This window comes from Pteropus vampyrus, unplaced genomic scaffold, assembly GCF_000151845.1.
Source record: "Pteropus vampyrus isolate Shadow unplaced genomic scaffold, Pvam_2.0 Scaffold135, whole genome shotgun sequence".
Taxonomy (NCBI): domain Eukaryota; kingdom Metazoa; phylum Chordata; class Mammalia; order Chiroptera; family Pteropodidae; genus Pteropus; species Pteropus vampyrus.
The window spans coordinates 6157195-6181907 of NW_011888916.1; the positions used below are offsets into that span (position 1 = coordinate 6157195).

Genomic DNA, 24713 nt, shown 5'->3' on the forward strand with positions numbered 1-24713 from the left:
CTAGGGACATGGTTAAAGTACTCTGTCATTAAATTGTGAATGGTAAATCTTGGTTTAACTTGAGTTCTCACTTTAACATTCCCAGAGGTTGCAAATGCAGATGCTTTGAGGGTCCAGAAAGGTAATGTGTTTAAAGTAGCCTGTACTCAGCTCCAACTGATGGTCACCTTAAGGGCCAGTGTTGCCAAATCTCTTTTTTTAATGAGGCCAGAAATTAGATTTATTGCTGAACTCTCTTACTAACATTTTTAAATGTTAGAAACTATCATGTTGTCTAAATAAAACATTCCTGGGCCATATGGCTTCTGATCCAAACTTTCTGCCCTGCCTAAGAATTCAAGCCACATATTTTACTGAAATAGATGTTTTATGATCTCTTTTAAGTGTATTAGTTTTATTACTTAAATATCTATTTTCTCTTAACTGAAAAATTTAAAACATATACAAAAGGCCAGGAATAACCATGCTAAGAAAAATGCAGTCGGTAAATAAATGTACCTCGAAGTGAAGTACAGATTTCATAAATTATTCCTAGTGGTTTCAGTCTGATGTACAGAGAGGATGCAGATTGGTGTCTGGGAACCGCCCTCTCCCTACCCCCCTACCCCCCGCACCAAACATCTTGGCACAGAGAGGGCCACACAGCTCCCCTTCTGTCAGCATCACCATTCCTTACTGATGAATTTTTTTCTACAGATGGACTCAAATGTAGAAAATGATCTCACTAAAAAGACATGTTTGATTTTTTTAAATTGGAAAGGTACAAAGAGAGTGAAAATAAAGTGTAAGAAGGAAGATAATGGGTGTCTGTGTGCAAGCCCCATGCACAACCCCCTGAAGCCTCAAAGCCTGAGATACAGACCCTCCTGAGGGTCCTTCTGGCCCCAGAAGCTGAGACCTTGCTGAAGTTTGAAAAGCAGTTTGGCTTTTGGCGTCATATAGATGTACCCCAGATCAGTACGCAGTACGAGTTAAAACAAAGATGTACAGGTGGTCGGTTGGTGTTTTCTTAAAAAGCCAACTATGATCCCATCGTTATATTTCTAAGGAAAATGTAAACTCTTCATACATTCTCTTAAACATCACAGTGAAAAACAAGGACCCGTATGTGTGATAGGGCAGGCAGAAGGCTCCACCTGCTCTGTCATTGGCAGAGGCCTTTGGCCACACTGGTGAAAATGCCAGCTTTGCTTCTGCACGGATACCCATGTCATGCCGTCCCACTGGAGCACCGGTGGGCCCCAAAGGCAGGGCAGGGCAGGGCAGGGGGAAGGGATCATTTTGAAATGTTTCCAGGAGCTCTGTCCAGCTGTCTCTGCCTTCCAGCTCAGGAGCGCTGCACAAAACTACAAGGACACTGACGAGACCATGGATCTGCTGCCATTCTCTAGAGAAGACTTGGCTTGGAGTGTAGCTGCCTGGATTCGAAAGTGTGTCCTTGACTCCATGGAGTAATTCTTGTAGTTTTGCCTGGAAGAAACGAGAGAATCAGACGCATGAGACTGCTCCAGCAAGTGCCTTTCCTTCAGTCAGAGCTGTGGGAGCCCACCAGCCAAGGAAGATTGGTAGAAGCTTAAAGCTCCGTTTCTGTTTAAAGAAGGAGTTGGGCTCTGGCCAGTAGGGAATAGCAGAAAGGCTGTGTAGCCCCTCACCCAGATACCATGCCTTCTTGGTCCTATTGGGTCCCAAGACTTGAGGGAGTAGTTTCAAGAGGTAGATCCATGGGCTGAAGGGCAGGAGACCCGGGTCTTCACACAGCCCTGTGGCCGGCTTGTGTGTGACCCTGTGTAACTCATTCCCCGCTTCTGGGATACCAATTCCTATTAGTAAATTAAAGAGGAAGCTTCCCTACACCAGGCGAGAGCTGAGTTTTTCCAGGGACATGGGCCTGGCCTCTGGGCTGGCATACGGCCCTTGCCAGCACCCTCCCTCCCTGCTGCCTGGGCTCCTCCTCCCCTACCCGGGGCAAAGCTCCCGAGCTCACTGGGAGCAAAGGACTGACCGAGGCTAATCAAGTCTTACCTGGCAGTTTCCAAGAGTTTGACAGCCTCTTCGTTTCTGCCTTGCTCCATAAACAGCAGGGCCAGCTCCAGCAGGGCGTTTGGGATCAAGTAGTGGTCATATTTAATCTTCTTTTCACTGTGGGACAGGAGAGGACACGGCTTACAGGCTCTGCATTTGAGACATCCTTCAGGCTTCTCCTTTCGAGTCTTCCCCAAACGGGAGAATCCACCCCATGCCCTCCAGTGGACTTTCCTGATCGGAATTCCAATTTGGGAAGGTTCCCACTACCTAGCCCTAGAAAAGCTTGAGATCCACAGCAGCGCTTTCCAGGCCTCTGCACTTGGGACCCCAACTCTCTGACAGCCTATGGCTCATGTCATACCCTTAGCCCACCCCCACCTCAGTCCCCAACCCCCTTTTTCCAGGATGAATGATTTATTACATTGGGAAGTCTCCTGTCCCTAATCTGGCCCCTCTGACCTACCACACCATGCTGCCCTGGAGACATCCTTTTAAAATCCAGTTCTGCCCTTTTAAAATCCCCTGCCTGGTAGCCTTCCTGGCTCTCTTCTGTTTACAGGATAAAGTTCAGCCTTGTAAGCAAAACAACTCGGCCCTTCTCAATCTAGCCCTCCCCCGCCTCCCCTACACACAAACTTATTTCATCTGCAACTCTTTCCTTCTGTAATTTCACCCAGACAGGGAAGGACCTAACCACTGTCCCCCCAACCTCCGGTGTCTGCCGAGCATTTGCACATGCTAGACCTAAACCCCTCCCTTGCTTTCTCTCCCTGATAAAGCTCACAATTTAAATGGCATCCTTGAAAAGCCTTTCCTGCTGTCTCACTTTAGACTTAGGTCCCTCCTCAGGGCACCTGCTGTCCTCTCTGCTTTCCTTTAACACAGCCTGGATCGTACCAGATTGATTTGCCTGTAGCTGTATATCTGTAACATTTGCAGTCCCCAAGAGCAAAGGCAGAGTTGCTGAATTACAAACCTCAGGGGGCACCATTCACACGAAACTCAGTGTGGATGGGCTCCTGTAGTTGGGCAATCTGCTGACCCTGGGGGACAGGACTGCAAGATCTGTGCCCAGCAAGTGTCCTGGCACAGAGTATACACTAATACATGTGTAGTAAATAGAGGAAGGCTAGCGCCAGGCTCTGGAGGGTGCATGAGGAAGCAGCTGCCCTGGGAATTCTACAGAGGAGACCCAGGCCCAGCAGCAGGCAGTCCGGAGCGGAAGCCCCCACAGAAGCACTTACTTAGCAGAGATGCTCCTGAAATTCTCCTCAGCCTCCCGGACCCGGCCCAGGTATTTCAGACACAGTCCTTTCAGCAACTTCACCAAGCACTCATCATCCACTGAGTACTCATTCTCTGACAATAAGGAGTGAGGGAAGAAACCAGGCTTGTTCATTTCTGCAACAGTTACTCATGGGGCCCCTACTCTGCTGGACCCTGGGGACACAGAGGTGACTCACATGGTCCCCAACTCAGGGAGCTCACATCTAGGAAGGAAAGACAGATACTGAGACGACGACAATACAGCGAGACCAGGACTGACTGCAGGAAGCCCAGGGGCTATGGGAGCCCAGAGGAGGCCTTGACCCTACCTGGGGGACAAGGGACAGCTTGGAAGAGCTGCCAGTGCAGCTCAGTCTAGAAAGGCAAAGGTCAGTTACCAGGTTAGAGAGGTAAGAAAGGACATTTTTGGTAGAGGGAACCTTCAACTGTAAAGATTTGTGTGGTCTGACCCAGCCTGGCAGGTTCAAGGGCCTGGGGGTAGTAATCACCTGGGCCCTTTTCCAGCATCTCTTCAGCCTTGGTGATAATCTCAAGTATCCCGTCTGTGAGTTCGGGCTGCTTCCCAATCACAGCGTAGCCATTCCAAATGTACATCATTTCCTGAGGGCAGGGGAGCAAGTCAGTGCTAGGTTTCCTCCTCAGTGGGGCCTCAATTTCCCTATTAGTGATCAGAGTATCACTTAAAGCCCTTCTGGCTCCTAAATTGGGGAAGGGGGGTGCATAATTTACTTAAGCACTTCAGGATTTCCAATAGAGCTTAAGTCTATGTCACGCTCTCTCCTATTCCCTCAAGGCACTGGGCTTAAGTTCCATCATGAAAACCAAACAGGTCCTGATTTCTTTTTTCTGCCTTGACTGCTAAGAAGCTCAGAATACTAAATTAAATTTTCACTTATAGTAAATCTGTTAGCTTAAATTAGCATTTCCTAAACTATCAAACCAGGTAATAGATGTGAAATTGACTTATATACATGAAGTTCCAGAAAGACATTTATGGTTCTTGTTATGTTCTAGAGAAGGAATTTAAGTTTAGATCTGAGTTTCTCCAAATCATTATATGGTCCCAAGTTAGCAAATGTTACATTAAAAAAAGTTCCATGGCCAAATAATTTAAGGAAAAACCATATTCAAGCTTCTTGGACACACCCTGCAGCTTAACATATAAAGGCTCCAAGATGGTCTACAGTATATAAACTTTGTTTAGGCCAGTCTTCCCCAATGTATTTAATTACAGAAATCATTTTATGCATAAATGGTATTTTACAGATTATAGTTTCAGAAATTCTCCACTAAATTTTTGGTATAGTTGCTTCCCCTGCCCTTCCTTACAACACCCACCTCTCCCCCCAGTTTGATGCTAATAGCTTTACTGTATATTTTAAACTATAAAATATTTCAAAATCTGTTTAGAAATATTCAGGATACAAGTTCTAAATAAATTCTATAAATATTGAACTTTTTGATTTATAAAGTATTTAACACATTTTATCAGCTGATTCTCATAACTGTTCTATGACATGGGCAAGGTATAAAACATTCTCATTTTACATATAGGGTGGGGGGACCCTAACCAAGGTCACACAATGAGTGAATAATAGAGCCAGGATCAGAAAATGGTCTCTAGAGGCCCATTCTACTTTTCTGGCTGCCTTACTATTTGAATAACAAGGACTTAACAAACTGGAACCTTGTCTGTTAAAATCACGCATGGAATTAGCATCATAACATCATAAGTAGTTCAGAGTACAGGCTTTGGAACCAGACTACCTGGGTTTAAATTCTGACTCTCACTAGCTATGCGACCTAGATGAGTTATTTTATCTTTCTACTTATATCTTATCCACTTATTACATATTTTATCTTTCTACTTTTATTGCTTATCTATTAGGCCTTAGTATCCCCATCTGTAAAATGGGGACGCCACCAGCACCTCCTCAGAGGGTTGTTATGAAGATCAAATGAGGCCATCGGCAATGGGTGTAAGGAGCCTTGAACACGGCAAGTGCCTAATAACAATGTCAGTTATTATTATTGTTATTTAGGAGTTGAATATGACATGAACCTAGGCCTCAGAAAAGTTTGGTCCAGTGAAGGGAACAGTGTAAACGACAATTATAATCATGTGACAAGACTGAAACAGACAGGGTGGGAACACAAATAGCTGAGTGATGCTTCCACCTGGGGACAAGGGTGTGGGATTGGCTAGGAGGGATGCTCTTTCTGCTTTGAGTTATCTTTAGCCTGGTCACTGGTCTCCCCAACCCACCCTCAGGAGACCAGCACTTTCTCAGAGGCAGGGCTGGCTCAGACTCCTCTGTGTTCCTCTTCTCAATCCCAGGTTAACTGAAATCCTCTCCAGGCCCCTGTGGCCTGAAGGTCTTTCTCCTTCATCCACTTCCCCTTGGTCCATGGTATCCCTGGCTCTCAGCTAATTCCTACAATTCCAAACTAGAGTTCAAGGCTAGTCAAAACTCTCCTACCCACCAGAGCAGGGATTGGCAATGAGACAGGTTTGGGGGAGAGGTAGCGTCTGGACTTCCGGATGGCAAACTTCTCCGTGGGTAGAGATTTCCCAGCAATCTTGAGTTTCAAGCCTGGCACAGCTCTGCAAAAGAGATGAAGAGGGTGGGATAAGGGTGAGAAAAAGCTGGAGAGAACTGAGAGTCCCCAGATTCTCCAGCCTCTGCTTGGTACCTATCTGGGCCTCAGTTTTTCCATCTATATGATGGTGCTGCACTCACAGCCTTCGGCTATGGCCTTATTTCACAGGCCTTGTCCTGAGACCTGCCCACTTTCTCTGGCTAAGCAAGGGGCTCCTCTGCACCAGCCAGCAGAGGTGAGAATTTACGCAAGTGCCCCGGGCCTGCTCTGTCTTCTAGTTGTCCCTCCTCCGCTTCTAGGCCCCGTTTCCCTTTCCGGAGGGCCCAGGGGAAGTCTGACTCCCATTTCACAGGACAGACTAACACACCCAGAAAAAGGGAGGGATCTGCTCAAGACCACACAGCTCGAACCTTTCATTAACTCTTGCCACGTGAGTTGTGGCCTCCTCAGCTGTTTCCAAAGGCAGAGTAAAACATGGTGTACGGCTAGGCAAACCTCCACATCTGAGGCCTCACACATCCAGTTCCATCCCATCCCCTGATTTCTGCCATAGTCACAGGGTGTGGCTGTGATGCTTGAGCCTGAGCCATCCAAGCCCAGGAAACAGCTGGACCTAGTTGTAAGGTCCCCCTGCCAAATGCCTCCCGTCCTTATTCACTGTGGAACCTCTCCAGGCCTGTTTTCTCATCTCTAAAATGGAGACAATGATATGAAGGGGAGCAGAATTTGTTACCCCAAAATTTGGAATAAGAATTTTGGGGGGTTGCTTATTTTTAAGAAACAGCAGATACAGGAAAAACTCTGAAAACCTACTGGAAGTTGCCTTTCTTGAGAGATATTTATAAGGGAAGTCCTTGTTTGTAAGGGTGTCTCCTTACCTGAACCAGGAAGGAGAGGAAGAAGACAGCGGCTTAAATCTGTGTCAACAACCTTACCCTTCTTTCCCATGTTTTACCTGAAAACCTCCCATAACTGACTCGCCACCCCAACATCTTTTGTCTTCAGTTGGAGATAGCATTTAAGGCGATGGCTTGGGCCATTTCAGAGAGTTACTCAGTTTCCCTGGGTCTCTCCCATGTATACAGGAGGAATACATGTGATTAAACTTCTGTTTGTTTTTCTTCTGTTAATCTGTCTTTTATTACAGGGGAATCTCAGCCAAAAACCTAGCAGAATACAGGGAAAATTATCTTTCTCCCCCACAGATACTTACCCTCATGTGCTTTCTGGGAGAGTTACGAGATAAAGAAATGGAGGCACTCAGATAAATGATAAATACCCTACGATTGTGACACTGGTGGCCCAGGAAGCATGTCGGAACCAACCCTCACCACAACTGGAGGAAGGCCCTAGGCTCCATTCTCAGCCTGCTGAGGCTGAGCCCTGCTCGAGACCTAAACGCAGCAGTACAGATAAAACAGCCACCATTTAGTGGCTCTGGGCCCTATGCCACGCTCTTTAAATACATTTTTTATTTGATTCACAAAACAAAGGAGGAGTGGTGATGGAAAGGGATGATGGACAATCCTGAGGGAGGGTCAGGATGCTGAGGGCCAGGAGAGATGACCACCCCACCACCTCCCTCCTTGATGCCCACAGCTCAGAGTGTCTGTGGACAGAGGCTGGCTGAGGCCTACAATGGGGCTGCAGTGGTAGGGCTCACCTAAACAACTCCACTTCGTCATCCCCAAACGGCTTGTAGTCCTCTTTCTCAAACATGCTGAGGTAGGCGGCCTTCATGTAGATGTAGGTGGCCTGTTGGAGGCAGAGCAACAGTCAGGTGCTAGCAACCTGCCCTCCAATTACAGCCTCAGACTGGCACAAATACCTCATTTGGACCTCATTTGGCACAAATACCTCATCTGGCTCAGCATAGTAGCTAACATTATCCCCAAACCCCAGGGGAGAAACTGAGGGTGAGGAAGCTGAAACAACTCGAGGACTTGAGTTGGGAACTAAATCCAGAACGGGCCCATGTCAAAGCAGCTGCCCTTTCCACTCTGAAGCAGTGGAGAGAATGACTCAGGTAACTAGTGGATGCACACGGCAGTGCCGAGGCTGAGATAGAGACACAAAGACAGGGCAGCAAGGGCTTCTGGGAAGCGATGACTTCAGCCTGGGCCCTTGAAGGTCAACAGGAAGATTCACAAAGACCAGAGAACGAACCTTCCAGGCAGGGGGAACAGCCTGAGCTGAGCCTGTGTATAACTAGCATACAAATAGCTAGCACAAAGTATGGGATGCGTAAAGGAAGAGGTGTGAGGCCAGAAGAGGGAGCAGCGCCTGGGTCAGGGCTCAGCTCAGGGTCCCTTGGTGGAAATACATTACTGTGTACCAGGCACTACATACATCACCTCACCTGATCCCAAAGACAATGCCTGATGGAGAAGGTGCAATTGTGCAGACCCCCGTTCCCTCTCCCAGAAAGTCCACCCTGAAAGCGGCGCCCTTCCCCAGAAGTCCAGCTCCAGAGGAGTCTGGCTCTGTGCTGCCCCCCGGTGGCCAAGTCTTGAACTACATCTCCTACCACCTGGGGCTGCTGCCAGGGAACTACCTGCCTTAGCCCAGAAAGCAGTGTAGTTAGTGAGTGGAGGAGGAAAAAGGAGCAAGACATCCTGGAGTCTAGTCTCTAGAGAAGGTGGAAAACAGCCTCCACCTGGCAGCCGCACCCATGCTGAAGCCCAGGGCTACTCCCAGTTCCACTCTGCCCTCAGCACCTCAGTCTGCCCTTCACAAAATGTGGAAAAGCTGGATTTTGTAGGGTGTGGTAGGAAGAATCTCCCCTTATTAAAACCTGTTCCCCATTCCATCTTTAACTTCCAGTGTCATTCTTGCTTTCTCCCTCCTCCCCACCCTGGCGCTGAGTCACCAACCAAGTCATCATGCTTTTACCTCCCATCTAGCTCTTGAATCCCACTGGCCTTGCCCTATCGCCGCGATCATTACACCCGCCTCCACACTGTCTCCCTGCTCCAAGCCACCAGGGCTGTCTTCCTACTGTCCTAGTTTATCTGGTCCCCTAACCGATCTCCCTGCTCCCACTCCTGCCCGCTACAAGCCATTTCCCACACCATCGCCCCTCTGATCTTTTTAAGTCAAATCACATCAGTCTGTCCTTGAAATCTCACGATATCCCATCACACTTAGGATAAAACCCAAACTCCCTGTCATGGTCTGCAAGAGCCTATCCAGTCTCCCCCAGTTTCCTCTCCAGCTTCATCTCCTCCTCTTTCCCCCTCCCTCACACTACTCTAGTCACACTGGCTGCTGGGCTGTCTCCAGAATACATCAAAGGCACCCAGCTTCTGCGTGGGGGTGCCCGGCAACAGCCAGAGGGATTTCTTAAGCACATATCTAAGCCACAAGCATCAAGCGCTCCTTCACTGTCAGAGTAAAGTCTAAACAGCCACTCAGGGCCTCCGTGACCTGATTTTCTGGCTCCTCTTCTGCCATTTCTTCCCCATCACTCCTTAAACTCACCCCAGGCCTCTGCCTGTGCCTTCCTCTTCCTAGGATGCCATTGTCTATTCTCCACCAGCCTTGTCTGCTGCCTTCTCCTATGCCTCCTGGGCAGCTCCCCCACACTGAGTCACCAGTAGTTAGGGCAGATGTAGTGACTTAAGAGTTGTGACATCAACTTATTAAAGGATGTTATGGGACCATACTGCTGGAAAACAGCTGCCACCTCCCTAAAGGAAGTCCTGTCTCCCCAGGGTTATCTGACTGATTGCCCATTGATTTCACACATTTATTTTGTATTACTCTACCAGGGTTTGTACAGTCAGACAGTTTTTGTCCTGAAGAAGCATACAGAAAGTGACTTAAGAGGGGATGATGGTCCCTCCATAGTCCCCCTGCACTCCCACCCAGGCCCCTTCATCTGGCGACACAGAACTTCATGGCAGCACCCTGGCTCCTGAGCATTTGCCGTTGCTGTTCTCTTGGCTTCGCGTGTCCTTTTACTTCCTCCACTCTGCCACCCTAATTCTTCCTCCTCCAGAAATGGGTTCAAATGTCTCCTCTTTCTGCAGCTTTCCTTGTCTTCTTGGCTAGGCTACCTCTGAGCTCCCTTCAGATTCTCCCATTACAGCACTGAGCACACAGTTGTTGCCACCTAGTTTCTGGCCATCTCAAGCTGTAAGCACTGGGGGAAACGCGAAGGCTCCAACTGGGACAACTCGCATAGTCCAGGCAGAGAGGGATGCTGAGCAGAGGGGCTGATGCGTATGGCAATGGCGACAGGCCAAATCTCTAGAGCTGAAAGTTGGTGGACTCTGTGGCAGCCAAGTGCTGGAGATTAGGAATGAATAAAGCCCCAAGACTCAAAATGCTTGAGGGGTCTTTAGTTCCTTCCATCTCCCACTTTCATAGAAAACCCTTCTGAGGAAAGTAATGCAGAGAGAGAGGAACTGACCACCTCAAAACCACACAGTGAGCTAGAGGCTGAATAGACTCACAGCCAGACCTCCTGATACCCGGGAGACCCGGCCCTCCCTCTGCTCCTCACAGCAGCTGTGTGACTACCCCAGGCCTCTTCTTCCCCATGTACATGTACCCAGCTGCCTGTGTCACTCCACAAGAAGGCTTCTAGGTTGCTTTAGCTCAAAAAGGTTCCCCAAGTTTGTGCTCTCATTGGGAGTGGGAGGTGAGGACTGAATGCCTGGCCCTCAGGGGCTGGGCCTGAGGAAGCACCTCCAACCACAGGGGTGTCTCAAGGCAAGCCAGGCCTCCTTGGGAGGACTCGAGGAGCAAGAGATAAGCACAAGCCTTTGAGTCACACGGAACTGTCTTCGAAGCCTGTGTTTGTCACCCACAGCTGTGCGGGCCAAGAAAGTCATATATTCTCCTAGCCTCAGTGTCCCTTGCGTACCCAGTGGAGAGAACTACTACCTCATTGGGCGTGGTGTGGAGGAAATGGCAAGTGCTGGTCACACAGTCAGAGCTCAATGAAGGCCTGCACCTTCTCCCGGCTCCACCTGGCCCAGACCTGGAGAATCCCCTTTCCACTTGGTCCCCTGGCAGGGAGACTGAAAAGGGACTTTCATGCAGAGGTGGGAGGGATAAGAAATAGGGACTCAAGGCCACTAAGACACATGTGCTATGTTTGCCACGTGCTGTGTTTGTCTGGTGTGGTTGTCAATACCAGATTAGATTCTCTCTGATTACCTAGATGATTCTAAGACTCTTGATTCAGAATTCCGTGATATCATTACTATGACGATGATGGCTAATACCTATTTCACCACTTACCTTGATGTTACAAGTTTTCACCTATGCTGGGTTCCTGTTTTGCTTTGTTTTGCCTACATGGCATCTCTTTAATGCCTCCCCCGCCAACCCCCCCATGCTTCTTTTGGGGATATCGCATCACTTTTCTCCTAGGGAACCACCCCCCTTCTACTCTTGATCTGTGAGTCTTCCCACCCATCTGTTTCCAGACATCACATGTGGTCTGTGCCAGACCAGTGAGGCTCTGTTGTGGGACTTCAGATGAGACCAAAGGGAAGAGGTGAGTTAGAGACAAGCACCCCATGGCTATCCTGCCTGTCACACGGAGAGAACCTGCCTGCACACCAAAGATGTCATAGCGGAGAATATAGCCACAGATGGAAAAACCAAGCCCAGAGGATGTAATTTGAATTCCCAGGTCCAGCCCTACCTGAAGTCAGCTGTGCCTAGAACTTTCAGTCATGTGAACCAATGAGCTTTTTGTGTTTTAGATCTGCATAATCCAATACAGTGGCCACTAGCCCCAAGTGACCCTTTAAGTTCGATTTAATTAAAATGAAATGACATTGAGCACACCCAGTTTCCCAGTTGCACTGGGAACATTTCGAGTGCTCAGTGTGTGTGCATGTGGCTGGTGGCTACAACGTCAGATGTGCACAAACAGAACAGTTCCACAGTAACAGAAAGTTCTATTGGGCAGCACCAATTTGGACAGTGTGAGTCATGTTTCTGTCCTTTGTGACTAAAAATTTTGACCAACACATTATAGTTCCAAAGTTTCTCTGCTCTTGATGGTCTTTAGTTCCTTCCAACCCTGAGTTCTATTAGGACTTATGGTTCTGTTTAAATTCCAGCTGGGATATCTGTGCTCAGTTAGGGGTATGGCTGATCTGGGTTGGCCTAGTCCTGCAGTGCCCCCCAGCGCATGGCGTCAGCTCACCTTGGACCAGGAGTTTTCCTTGCTGAGCAGGTCAGCATAGAAGTAGGCCATCTTCCACTGGCTCTTGTAGGTGAAGCACCACATCAGCTCCCAGTAGCACATGTGATGGAACTGCTTCCAGTGCTGCTGGGCCTCACAGCACTCCTCAAACCGCCGGATGGCCTGTGGGCGCCTGCCGGTCAGCCTCAGCAGGTGCATCCCTGGCCCGTGCCCCCCAATCTCTGTGCCCTCTGCACTGGCCCTACTCCACAGTAGGCTGTCTCCTCCAACACACAGTGGTCCAGCCCTGTGCCAGGCTTTGGGGGCAGAGGGGAGGGTTAGGGGAGACAGGGTATCTGGCCTCCAGTCTCGACTCTTCACCCTAAATCTTACTTGACCTTGGGCCCAGTTACTGCCTCTGTCTAGGACTCTAACCTTTCACAAAATGAAAGGACAGGCTAGAGCTATATAATGGAGAGATAACAGGCAGTGGAGAGTGTTAATATTAAAGTGATATAATAATGTCTATGTCTCAGAGCAAACTCCAAAGGTTCTAGTAGCTCCTCCAAAGTGACCTGGACCTAGGGCAGCTGTCCTCGTGCCTGAAGAGTCACACCCAGGGTCAGTGGGAGACTCCAGAACTCCACGCTGCGGAGTCCGTCCAGGGCCTTGGCTTAGTGCTGCCAGGACTACAAGCCTCGCTGCTCTAGCCCCTTCGGTGGCTCCCTCCCACCTATGGAGTCTGTTCTTCTCATCCAGGCCGTCAAGGTGCCAGCCTCACCCCCTGGCACCAGCACCCGACTCACCAGGTTCTGGCAGATCACTATGCCCTGAACAGGCAGGCCGGCCCACCTCCCTGACTTACTCGAGCACCTCCCTCTGCAGGAACGCTGCAGTCTTATATCTCCCTGTCAAAATCCTACTCCACACATGCCATCTCCTCCTCGTCTTCCCAGACTGCTTTGGTTGGAAGGGCCTCTCCCGCCCCTGCTCTCCTGTGAGTTCTCCCTCGGGCCCTCCCTGCAGTTGACTCTGTCCCTGAGTATGTCCCTTTGCGGCTGACTTCCTGCTGGCCTGGGCCACCCCAAGGGGTCCAGCCCAGACCCCATTACTCACCGCATCAACGTTGCCTTTAATGGCTTCGATCCGCCCCGCAAAGAACAGGAAGATGGCGCCCTGCAGAGACACGCATGTGGGTCTGTGTGGGTTCACGGGGCATACACGGGCCATGGTGTCTGGCGGGAGGTGAGGCTTACCTTAGGGTATCGCTTCAGGTAGGGCTTCAAGAGCTTCTCTGCCTCCTCGATGTTGACGTTCCCAGTGCCTGCCGGAGGTGAGGGAAAAACATGAGTCCCCCCCACCACCAGCGTCTGTGATCTTCCCAGCAACCTACTGGGGGCTTCTCAGGGTTTCTGTTTCCTCCTCTGTGAAATGGGGATAATAATTCTTCTATCTCCAGGGTGATGTGAGGATTAAATAAGGTAGTGCGGCTATCTCCCCCAGCATACCACAGGGCTCAATATCCAAGAGAGTCCATGCCTGCCAAGGCTGTGCCCAGGACCCCAAGGAGCTGCCTATAGCATCCTCACACCCTCTTCAAGGTGGGCATGATCACTCCCATTTCACAGATGAGAAATCTGAAGCTGGAACCCTGGTCAAAATTGTGAGGAAGTGAGTGGTCATCAGGCCCGGCTTCAGGACAGTTGATGTGGCTGGGTTGTTTCTGGTTGCAGTGCCCCAGTCTCGGGGGCCCAAGCAGGGTCTGCAGCTCCTCACCCTCTTGCCCTTTTCCCTGAAAGCCAACCACACCCCAGAGGCCCCGAACGTGCCTACCTAGCACAAAGGTGAGGAAAGTGTGGTAGCACAGCAGCAGCATGACGCAGAGCACAGCTCGGAAGCTGTGTCCGGAGGCACCCTCCTCCAGCTGCAGCAGCCCGTAGTCCTGGGGGACACAGGGGACAGGCTGAGGCCAGCAAGGACATGGAAGTCACTGGACAGCTGTGAGGGAAATGCTGCTGGCACAGGGGTGGCAGAGCGCTGGACCCTGGAGTCCAGATCAGCTGCTCCAGGCTATACACCCGGGGCAAGAGGCTACCCCTCCCGGTGCCTCCTGGCGGGAGGGACACTGCTGCCAAGGCCAGGGAAAAGGCTTGGGTCCAGGTGTCCTTCACTTCCCCCATCCCTTCATTTATTCACTTGCTAAACCCATGGTGGGCGCTGAGGCCCTGAGCAGCCCCAGGTCTGGTAGTAGGAGGCAGAATGACAAGGAGGCAGATAATTCTAACCACAGAAGGGGCCATGAGGACTGTGGTCTGGGAAGGCTTCCTGGACGAAAAGGCTCCAGAGCCTGGCTGGGGAGGTGCGAGAGGCCAGACCCCACTTGTATCCCAGCCTGCAACCTGCCTCTAGGTCTATCCTCCAGGATGTTCTCAATCTTTCTAACATACAAATATGACCTGCCTCAGCCCTGCCTCACCCCCTCCAAGGATCCCCTCCTTTCAGGATAAAGATGGGGCCAGAGCTGGTGCTGGAGGTCTCTTCCCTCTGGCCTTGCCACTCGCAGTCCACACTGTCCCACCTCTCGGCCTTTGTCATGCTCTTCCCTTGCATCATCATCCTGAAATCCTACTGTGACTCAAGGGCCTTCTTAAGAAAACAAAACTGAGGAGGACCCACAGAGTGTCCAGCCAGTGTCTCCCCAGGTCTAGGCCATGGACCACAGATCACGACCAAGATTTTAGAGGTCTGGGGACAGGCATGGGGAAGCAGAGTCCCAAATGAGGGTCTTCCCTTCTCGGTTCTCTGTCTGTCCTCCTGATGGTGGACAGAATGCCTCCGTCCTGTGCTGTCATGTGTTCAACATCGCGCTCGCTCTAGGCAACCTTTCTCACAAAGATTAACAGCCTTGGTAGAGCACACAACCTAGTGGGGCTTTCATAAGACAGTTTGGTCCTCGTAGTATTTATTGTTATGATTATGCTCTTATCACGCTAAATACTATAGGCTTTCTGTGTATGATGTTTCCTTTAAATAAATTTAAAGGAGATTCAGTAAAAAAAAATAAGCCACTTTTCAGAAAAATAATACATAAATAATAATAGAGAGGTCCATGGACACGGCAAAAATCAAGATGGGCTGGAGAAAGTCCAAGTTTGAGAAACACTGACCTGGTCTAAAAAAAGTCCCATGTTTTACTGAAAAGAGGCTCAGAATCACAGGGACTTGCTCAGAGTCTCCAGGAGAAGGGGATGCCTTCTAGGCCAATGCTCCTTCTATGACGGCAGGCCTCCTCCACCAGGGAGCCCTTCCTGACCTGCTGCTACCTGGTACTCATATTCATGCCCTCAGTAAAACTTCAGTAAAGTGACTCCTTTGCTTTCAGTCCCCAAGGCCTGGTGCACAGTAGGGTTTCCGTTGGGCATCTCCCAGATCAGATGATGGTCCCGTCCAGGGGGAAGGGATTTGCTCCAGGTCTTCTGAAGAGAGAAAGACCAGGTTCCTGACACCTGTCAGGCTCAAAGAACATGCCCCTAAGCCACCCCATGAAACTGCCCTTCACACCTACCCTAACTCCAGAGCCTCCATCCTATGAGAGGCCAGGCAGGGATCACTGGCCCCATTAGCCTGGAGAGGAAATTGAGGCCCAGCGAGGTTTGGGTCGTGTCCAGGGCCACACAGCAAGCGGGGCTGAGCCAGGACTGGCACCTGGGCCACGCAACCCCTCGGCCCCACCCCGTCAACTGAGCTCTTGTCCTGGGGCCAGGCAGGTCAGGGGCCCCAGAAAGCAGGTGGTTACCTTGTTTCCTGAAAATCCCACAAACTCTAGCAGCCGCAGGATCCTAGTAGGAAGCATGGACAGTGTCTGCAGAAACAGAGGCAGGTGGGCATGTGCAGGGGTGGGGGCTCCCCCTCCTACTCCCCATCCCCCAGAGTCCTGGAGGTAATCCCAGGTGTGCAGGCTCTGTCTCTGTAATGCCCCCAGGTTTCCTGGAAAGCCAAATGCCCCATACAGAGAAGCACTACAGTGTGACAGGAGCAGACTACATCCAAATCCTAGTCTTACTACTCCCAGCAGAATCACCTCAGGCAAGTTACATAGCCTCTCTATGCCTCAGTTTCCTTATCTGTGAAATGAAAATAATAATAGCCCCTACCTCATAGGTGTGCTGTGCAGATGAATCAAAATAATACATGTAAAGCACATAGAAGGGGACCTGCACATAACACTTAGCTATTGTTGTTATTATACTGAATCCCTACTTTTCACTGGGGGTTCTGTCATTGCATTTGATCCTCAGAATGATCCTGCACAGAAGGAATTATTGCCTCTTTTGACAAATGGAGAAACAGAGGCACAGATAAATGATAGAACACATCCAAGGCCCCATAGCTCATTAGAGGCAGAGCCAGTTCTTGAACTGAGGACGGTCTGGTTATAACCTGCTAAAGCATCCAGTATACTTTGCAGCTTGTATTACTCAGCACTTGGCCCAGGATTACTGCTCCCATTTTACATATGAGGAAACTAGAACCCAGAGTGGGGCAGGGACCCTCCACCCACAAGGCCTGTTCTTTGAATAGGCTTTGCCTGAAGGGGTGAGAGCCTACCCTCCAGCCCTGCCCCCTGACACACACACACGCACACGCACACTTTTGGGAAGGTCCCTAGGCCAGGAGCCCAAATCATCTATGAGCAGCTCCTCCTCCCAGGAGCAGGCACAGCTCTTCTGAGCCTCCCTCCCTTGGCTCTCACTGCCCCCTCTGCCTAGGACCCCTTCTCTGCCTGGAAAATTTCCCCTACCTATGGATCCTTCAAGATCAAGCTCAAATACTGCCCCTTCCCTGAAACTTTCCACAACTCCTCCAGAAAGGAGCTTGGCTCTCTGTTCCCTGTGGGTCAAGAGCTGTTTTCAGGCCTGTCTTCTTCCCTGACACTGGTCAATGTTTAACCACCCGCTCTCCGGGGCAGAAAGGGCCCCGATTTATGATATTTGTCAATTTCCGATGCTATAAATACTGCCACCATGTTGGATTTCAAACTTGAATTGGGAATTCACAGAAGAGACTCTGGAGCGAATGCTGGCACCCATCCTCACCCCCACCCCAGTCGTGAGCCCCCAGGCTGGCAATGTGCCTGCTTCATCACTGGGTCTCAGGGCTGGCACAGGGCCTGGCACAGTAGCCCAGCAGAGACCACGTGTGTGGCAGGGGATGTACAGGGGAGATTAATCTGGGCCCAGACACTGTGGACAGGGGGAGGGGCACGCCACTCACCAGGTTGAAGGCTCCCACACCAAGCTTCACCCCTCCTTCAAAGTGCCTGTGGTTCTCTCCTTTGCAGTATTGTGAGGACTGTACAAGGCTGTCCAGCTCTCTGCAGAGGGATGCAAAGTCCTGTTTCAGCCATGTATTAGGGGCAGGGTCCCCTTCCAGCTGGGCCTAAGATTGTCCCCCACTGCCAGCTGATCTCAGAACTCCCTGGTGGTAGATTTATAACAGTACTGACAATCTAGAAAGCCAATATTCAAAGAATTTCTAACTTCACCTCCCACCATAATAACACATTCCTTGCCCCTAAATTTCAGCCATATCAGGCCTAGCGTACCTGAGTCGTCCAACATCTAGGCATTTGCTTGCATTCTGCATTCTGTCTAGAACAGTTTCTCTCAACCTCAGCACCACTGACATTTTAGGCTGGAGAATTATTTGGGTAAGAGGCTGTCCTATGCATCACAAAATGCTTAGCATTCCTGGCCTCTATCCACTAGATGCCAGGAGCAGCCTCCCCACCATTGCGACAACCAAGATATGTCCAGACATTGCCAAACGTCTCATGGGGGACAAAAATGACCCCTGGTTGAGAAAAACTGGGCTAACTAAAACATTCCCTCTTTTAGGAAGTCTTTCTGGAATCTCTTGGGTGGAATCCAACCCTCTCTCTCCTGGTCACCAACAGTACAGAGCCTAGCCTGCCTGGAGCAGGACATAGGCTTTAAAGATGTACCCGCCCTATTCCCAGGCTATGAGCTTCTTCATTCAGTAACAGAGGCCTCTCTTGCCAGACACTAGAGAGAAGCAGGAAGCAAAGCCACCAAGTTGCTGCCTTCACAGCTCTCCCACTCTAAAGGACAGATCCCTATTTAGTCACTGTGAAAGTGAGGAAGGCCTCAAAGGAGAAGAACTTTGGGGCCTAATGGAGTCTGGGGTTCAGGGGTTGCTTCTCTGAAGAGCTGATGTTTGAATTGAAAACAGAGATGAGAGGAATGAGCCCAGCAGAGAAAGAGTATTCCTGGCAGAGAGAACAGCGTGTCCAAAGGCCCTGAGGTAGGAATGAGCTTGGCATGTTTGAAGAATTGAGGGAAGGCCCAAATGTCTGGAGCAGAGTGAGGTAGGAGATGTGGCAGGGAAGACGGGGCGGGGGACTCTCAGGAGTGATTGGCAATGACCCAGGACTATATGCTACAAGCAAGAAGAGTCGGCAAGGGGTGACCTGACATCACTCTGGAAGCTGGTGGGGAGACTAGAGGGGCCAGAACACTTGTCTGCTTTCCCTCACACACTTCCACAATTCCAGCACAGACCCACAAAGTATGTGGTGTCTGCATGTGGCACAGTGTGTTGCACCCCAGCAATATCTTGAAATTAAAATCACAAAATCTCTGCAGGGAAATAGTCACATTAAATGGGGAAAATAAAGATGATAAATACTCTGGTCAGTTCAAGTCAACTTTTAGTGGAAAATGATTTTCAATGCCAAACTTGAAGGGAAAAACTGAGCTTTCAGAGCTCTTTTGACTTGAGAATTGTAGATGTTTGTGGTACCACATTGGGTAAAAGGGTTCTCCACAAGTCTTCTTTCATCCATAAACACGGCCTATGCCAGGCCCAGTGCTGAAATAATCTGGTCCTTGGGGAGTTCCCATCTTAGGGAGGGGTGTGAGTGTGTGTGACACTATCCTTGTGTACTGGAGCCGTCAAGGAAGGCTTCATGGGAAAAGTGGCATTTGGACTTTGCCGTAACAAACGTGTAGGGGTTCTGGTGCTGCTCTCAAAATTACTGTTACTGTGTCCTTCCACCTGTCCCTACCAGACACCAAGCTGTTCGTGCAGAATCTGTGTCTTATGTGCCCTTAGCTCAGGGTCAAGCACAGAGTAAGCACTCAAGGGAAGCAACAGAGACACCCAGAAAAACAGGGGAATAATACTCCAGAAAACTGGGGTCTTGAGGGTGCAGAAATCTGCCTGAGGTCACATGGCATTTAGGGCTTCCTGCCTCCAGCCAGTGCTCTCCTCCCACAAAGCAGCCTGAGAGCAACAGGGTAGTAGATGCTGTTTCCCAGACTCCCCAAGCCAGCCCCACTCACTTGTAGGTCTGGTAGCTGTTTCGAACTTTGATGCCACCCTTGATGAAGCTCACCATGTTCTCATCCTGCGGGAGGGAGAGATGCTAAGAGCTGGGCCTGGGTGGGTAGCCAGAGGCTTGAGAACGATCACACAAGGCTCTGGACCCTGCCTGCGCCTCCCTGGGTCCAGCTCTATGAGGGGCCTGGGGGGATGGGGTCAGAGGTCAGCCAAACAACACCTCCAGAATGCCCAGGGCTTGACCACAGCCTTGCTTTACCAGCCTCACATGTACACATTCTCTGTGCTTGGAGAAGAGCCAGGAGATACTCTGTGGTTCACAGAGCCTCCTCCAGGGGAGGAACGGAGGGGAAGGAAGAGAGACGCTTGTGCTTTTTACAAGCTGGTATTTATCACATTTGTAATTTAAAGCACCAATACCTATAGCCCGCCCAGCAGCTCCACTCCTGGGTGTACAAGCAAGAAAATTGGATGGACATGGGCTGCGGAAGTCGCCCTTGAGAATGTTCATGGCCCCAGGGTTAACGGCAGCCAAGCACCAGAAACAGCCCAAACGCTCTTCAGCAGGAAGAGGAATGAACAAATTGTTATATTCACAGAACGTAATATTATTACACAGCCACATAAGATGGGTGCAGAAAGCAAGTCCCACACAACTCGAGGCCTTAAGAAGCTTGAAGCCAACCAAAACATAACGATATGCTGTTCAGACATCACCAGGAAGATGAGAAAACTACTTTTAAAAAATAGGATGGGGGTGATAATCACAAAATCCAAGCTAGAGGTTTCCCCCTGTGGAGGGGGGCAGGGAACAGGGTGGGGAAGGGCCCAGAGGGAGAGACTTGCTAGCAGTGTTCTGTCCTCTAGTTGGGTGTGTGTGTGGCAGGAGGGAGGTGGATAACACATTCCTTGCCCCTAAATTTCAGCCATATCAGGCCTAGCGTACCTGAGTCGTCCAACATCTAGGCATTTGCTTGCATTCTGCATTCTGTCTAGAACAGTTTCTCTCAACCTCAGCACCACTGACATTTTAGGCTGGAGAATTATTTGGGTAAGAGGCTGTCCTATGCATCACAAAATGCTTAGCATTCCTGGCCTCTATCCACTAGATGCCAGGAGCAGCCTCCCCACCATTGCGACAACCAAGATATGTCCAGACATTGCCAAACGTCTCATGGAGGACAAAAATGACCCCTGGTTGAGAAAAACTGGGCTAACTAAAACATTCCCTCTTTTAGGAAGTCTTTCTGGAATCTCTTGGGTGGAATCCAACCCTCTCTCTCCTGGTCACCAACAGTACAGAGCCTAGCCTGCCTGGAGCAGGACATAGGCTTTAAAGATGTACCCGCCCTATTCCCAGGCTATGAGCTTCTTCATTCAGTAACAGAGGCCTCTCTTGCCAGACACTAGAGAGAAGCAGGAAGCAAAGCCACCAAGTTGCTGCCTTCACAGCTCTCCCACTCTAAAGGACAGATCCCTATTTAGTCACTGTGAAAGTGAGGAAGGCCTCAAAGGAGAAGAACTTTGGGGCCTAATGGAGTCTGGGGTTCAGGGGTTGCTTCTCTGAAGAGCTGATGTTTGAATTGAAAACAGAGATGAGAGGAATGAGCCCAGCAGAGAAAGAGTATTCCTGGCAGAGAGAACAGCGTGTCCAAAGGCCCTGAGGTAGGAATGAGCTTGGCATGTTTGAAGAATTGAGGGAAGGCCCAAATGTCTGGAGCAGAGTGAGGTAGGAGATGTGGCAGGGAAGACGGGGCGGGGGACTCTCAGGAGTGATTGGCAATGACCCAGGACTATATGCTACAAGCAAGAAGAGTCGGCAAGGGGTGACCTGACATCACTCTGGAAGCTGGTGGGGAGACTAGAGGGGCCAGAACACTTGTCTGCTTTCCCTCACACACTTCCACAATTCCAGCACAGACCCACAAAGTATGTGGTGTCTGCATGTGGCACAGTGTGTTGCACCCCAGCAATATCTTGAAATTAAAATCACAAAATCTCTGCAGGGAAATAGTCACATTAAATGGGGAAAATAAAGATGATAAATACTCTGGTCAGTTCAAGTCAACTTTCAGTGGAAAATGATTTTCAATGCCAAACTTGAAGGGAAAAACTGAGCTTTCAGAGCTCTTTTGACTTGAGAATTGTAGATGTTTGTGGTACCACATTGGGTAAAAGGGTTCTCCACAAGTCTTCTTTCATCCATAAACACGGCCTATGCCAGGCCCAGTGCTGAAATAATCTGGTCCTTGGGGAGTTCCCATCTTAGGGAGGGGTGTGAGTGTGTGTGACACTATCCTTGTGTACTGGAGCCGTCAAGGAAGGCTTCATGGGAAAAGTGGCATTTGGACTTTGCCGTAACGAACGTGTAGGGGTTCTGGTGCTGCTCTCAAAATTACTGTTACTGTGTCCTTCCACCTGTCCCTACCAGACACCAAGCTGTTCGTGCAGAATCTGTGTCTTATGTGCCCTTAGCTCAGGGTCAAGCACAGAGTAAGCACTCAAGGGAAGCAACAGAGACACCCAGAAAAACAGGGGAATAATACTCCAGAAAACTGGGGTCTTGAGGGTGCAGAAATCTGCCTGAGGTCACATGGCATTTAGGGCTTCCTGCCTCCAGCCAGTGCTCTCCTCCCACAAAGCAGCCTGAGAGCAACAGGGTAGTAGATGCTGTTCCCCAGACTCCCCAAGCCAGCCCCACTCACTTGTAAGTCTGGTAGCTGTTTCGAACTTTGATGCCACCCTTGATGAAGCTCACCATGTTCTCATCCTGCGGGAGGGAGAGATGCTAAGAGCTGGGCCTGGGTGGGTAGCCAGAGGCTTGAGAACGATCACACAAGGCTCTGGACCCTGCCTGCCCCTCCCTGGGTCCAGCTCTATGAGGGGCCTGGGGGGATGGGGTCAGAGGTCAGCCAAACAACACCTCCAGAATGCCCAGGGCTTGACCACAGCCTTGCTTTACCAGCCTCACATGTACACATTCTCTGTGCTTGGAGAAGAGCCAGGAGATACTCTGTGGTTCACAGAGCCTCCTCCAGGGGAGGAACGGAGGGGAAGGAAGAGAGACGCTCGTGCTTTTTACAAGCTGGTATTTATCACATTTGTAATTTAAAGCACCAATACCTATAGCCCGCCCAGCAGCTCCACTCCTGGGTGTACAAGCAAGAAAATTGGATGGACATTGGCTGCGGAAGTCGCCCTTGAGAATGTTCATGGCCCCAGGGTTAACGGCAGCCAAGCACCAGAAACAGCCCAAACGCTCTTCAGCAGGAAGAGGAATGAACAAATTGTTATATTCACAGAACGTAATATTATTACACAGCCACATAAGATGGGTGCAGAAAGCAAGTCCCACACAACTCGAGGCCTTAAGAAGCTTGAAGCCAACCAAAACATAACGATATGCTGTTCAGACATCACCAGGAAGATGAGAAAACTACTTTTAAAAAATAGGATGGGGGTGATAATCACAAAATCCAAGCTAGAGGTTTCCCCCTGTGGAGGGGGGCAGGGAACAGGGTGGGGAAGGGCCCAGAGGGAGAGACTTGCTAGCAGTGTTCTGTCCTCTAGTTGGGTGTGTGTGTGGCAGGAGGGAGGTGGGGGGACAGCAGGGGAATTCACGAGCATTGGCTGTTATATGTAATACTAGAATAAACAAAATAAAAGGCCATTCATGGTGCAATTATTATAGTTCATTACGCTGATGAAGGATTAGGATTAATCCAGTTCTAATCACCAGAGGTATAAAAAGATAGAAAAATAGCTAACAAAAATAAACAGCACCCCAACAATAAAATTTATATGTGCTTCTCCACCCCAACTCACATATTTACAGGATGATTAATTATGATAATTATAAACGAGGCTTTTTGTTAAAATAGTGATTCTACTACTCATAATTACCACTGTGTAGTAAGGAGCATAGGTTCCTAGCCAGCCAGACCTGGGTTCGAATCCCAGTTCTGCCATTTGCTAGCCACGTGACCCTGGGAAAGTGGCTCCTCCTCTCAAACCCTTCCCTTCGAAGGACTGTAAGATGAAGATTAAAGAACGTATATAAATGTACGTAGAAAGAAATATGCATTGTGTGTAAGGTATGTAAAAACTACATGCCTGTAACGTGTGCACAAAGCCTGATATGTTGTGCTACAAATCAACCTTCTGAATGAATTGAGTCAACTTGTTTGTTGAATAAATCAAGTTTAAAGCAGGTTTTGTGACAATGCCTGTCATCCCATGTGACCCTTAGCAGGAAAACAGCAGTCACGATGTGGAAGCACATCCTGGTAGCAGATGGGAACATCTGTGTTCAGTGTGGAGTGGGCAGAGTCCATCACCTCTGCCACCGAGCCTGGCCATGGCCGGAAGTGCTGGAGTGACGGAGCCTCAGACCTCACCTAAACTACAAGGGGGCTGATCATGGCTGCTATAGACCCTACTGGCTTGGGCGTGGTGATCCACCTTCTGAAATCCCCAGGCTGCTTGTGCAAGGAGAGGGCTCCTACCTGCAGGAAGGTCAGGGCTGCTCTCTGCAGCAGGCATTCTGCGTAGCAGACCTCAGCGTGGATTTCCTCTGCGGGGAGAAAACCAAAGCCCTGTGACCTCCTAGGACTCTTGGCAGGAGGCCTAGGCCAAATCCGCCTCACCCCCACTTCCCAAAAGGCAAAGGGAGCCTGAGTCAGCACCCTCCCCAGCCCCCTCCACCCAATCTCCGAGGTCTGGTTCTCTCCTAGCACTTACGGCTGTCCCAAATTAGTTTACGTCTTCCCCCCTTGTCTTCCTCCTGTCCCCCCATCCCGCCACCCAGAATGTCAGCACAGGGCCCTCGGCCTGCTCTCTTGCTCTCCAAGCATCGCTGTGGTGCTGTGCACCAACACCCCCATGGTGCCAGGCAAGGAGAAGGCACTGGGTTGAACTGATGAAGAAGATTCTGATCTGGGGAAGCCCACAGGCTGCGGGAGTAAGGGAAGGAGGTCTAACCCCAGCCGGGAGTCAGGGAAGACTTCCCGAAGAAAGGACATTTGAGTTTGGCCATTTGAGTTGAAAAAGGAACGGAAGGATGAGGCAGGAAGAGCTTTCTAGGTAGAGGCAGGAAGAGCTTTCTAGGTAGAGGCCCAGGAGAGCCAAACAACTCAGATATTTGGGGACCCTCGAGACACAGGTGGTTAAAATGGGGTAAGGTGGGGAGAGATTTAGAGGGCAGGAAAAGATGAGGAAAAGCAGAGGACCACTGGCAGAGAGCCACGAACACTGGCCTTGAAGGGGTTACAGATCTGGTCCTGTGGGCAGC

At 50.0% G+C, this 24713-nt stretch overlaps 1 protein-coding gene across 6 annotated transcripts in view; it reads right to left on the reverse strand.

The window, feature by feature from the left end:
• Window positions 1–452: 452 nt before the first annotated feature.
• The window catches only part of TTC39A (tetratricopeptide repeat domain 39A), a 41609-nt gene continuing 17348 nt past the window's right edge, over window positions 453–24713 (reverse strand). For 3 of the 6 annotated variants that reach the window (XM_023534964.1, XM_023534965.1, XM_023534966.1), the window contains 14 exons: window positions 23929–23996; window positions 19426–19490; window positions 17336–17435; window positions 15858–15923; window positions 13895–14003; window positions 13318–13385; window positions 13178–13237; window positions 12083–12244; window positions 7577–7668; window positions 5797–5917; window positions 3801–3912; window positions 3270–3384; window positions 2023–2139; window positions 453–1470 (listed from right to left, as the gene is read on the reverse strand). In XM_023534964.1, the coding sequence (XP_023390732.1) occupies window positions 1347–1470; window positions 2023–2139; window positions 3270–3384; window positions 3801–3912; window positions 5797–5917; window positions 7577–7668; window positions 12083–12244; window positions 13178–13237; window positions 13318–13385; window positions 13895–14003; window positions 15858–15923; window positions 17336–17435; window positions 19426–19490; window positions 23929–23996 (1379 nt within the window). In that variant the 3' untranslated portion in view covers window positions 453–1346. Of the gene's footprint in view, window positions 1471–2022; window positions 2140–3269; window positions 3385–3800; window positions 3913–5796; window positions 5918–7576; window positions 7669–9393; window positions 10934–12082; window positions 12245–13177; window positions 13238–13317; window positions 13386–13894; window positions 14004–15857; window positions 15924–17335; window positions 17436–17666; window positions 18886–19425; window positions 19491–22128; window positions 22194–23928; window positions 23997–24713 lie in introns of those variants that run through there. The other 3 variants (XM_011367685.2, XM_023534967.1, XM_011367683.2) reach the window with 3 other exon arrangements.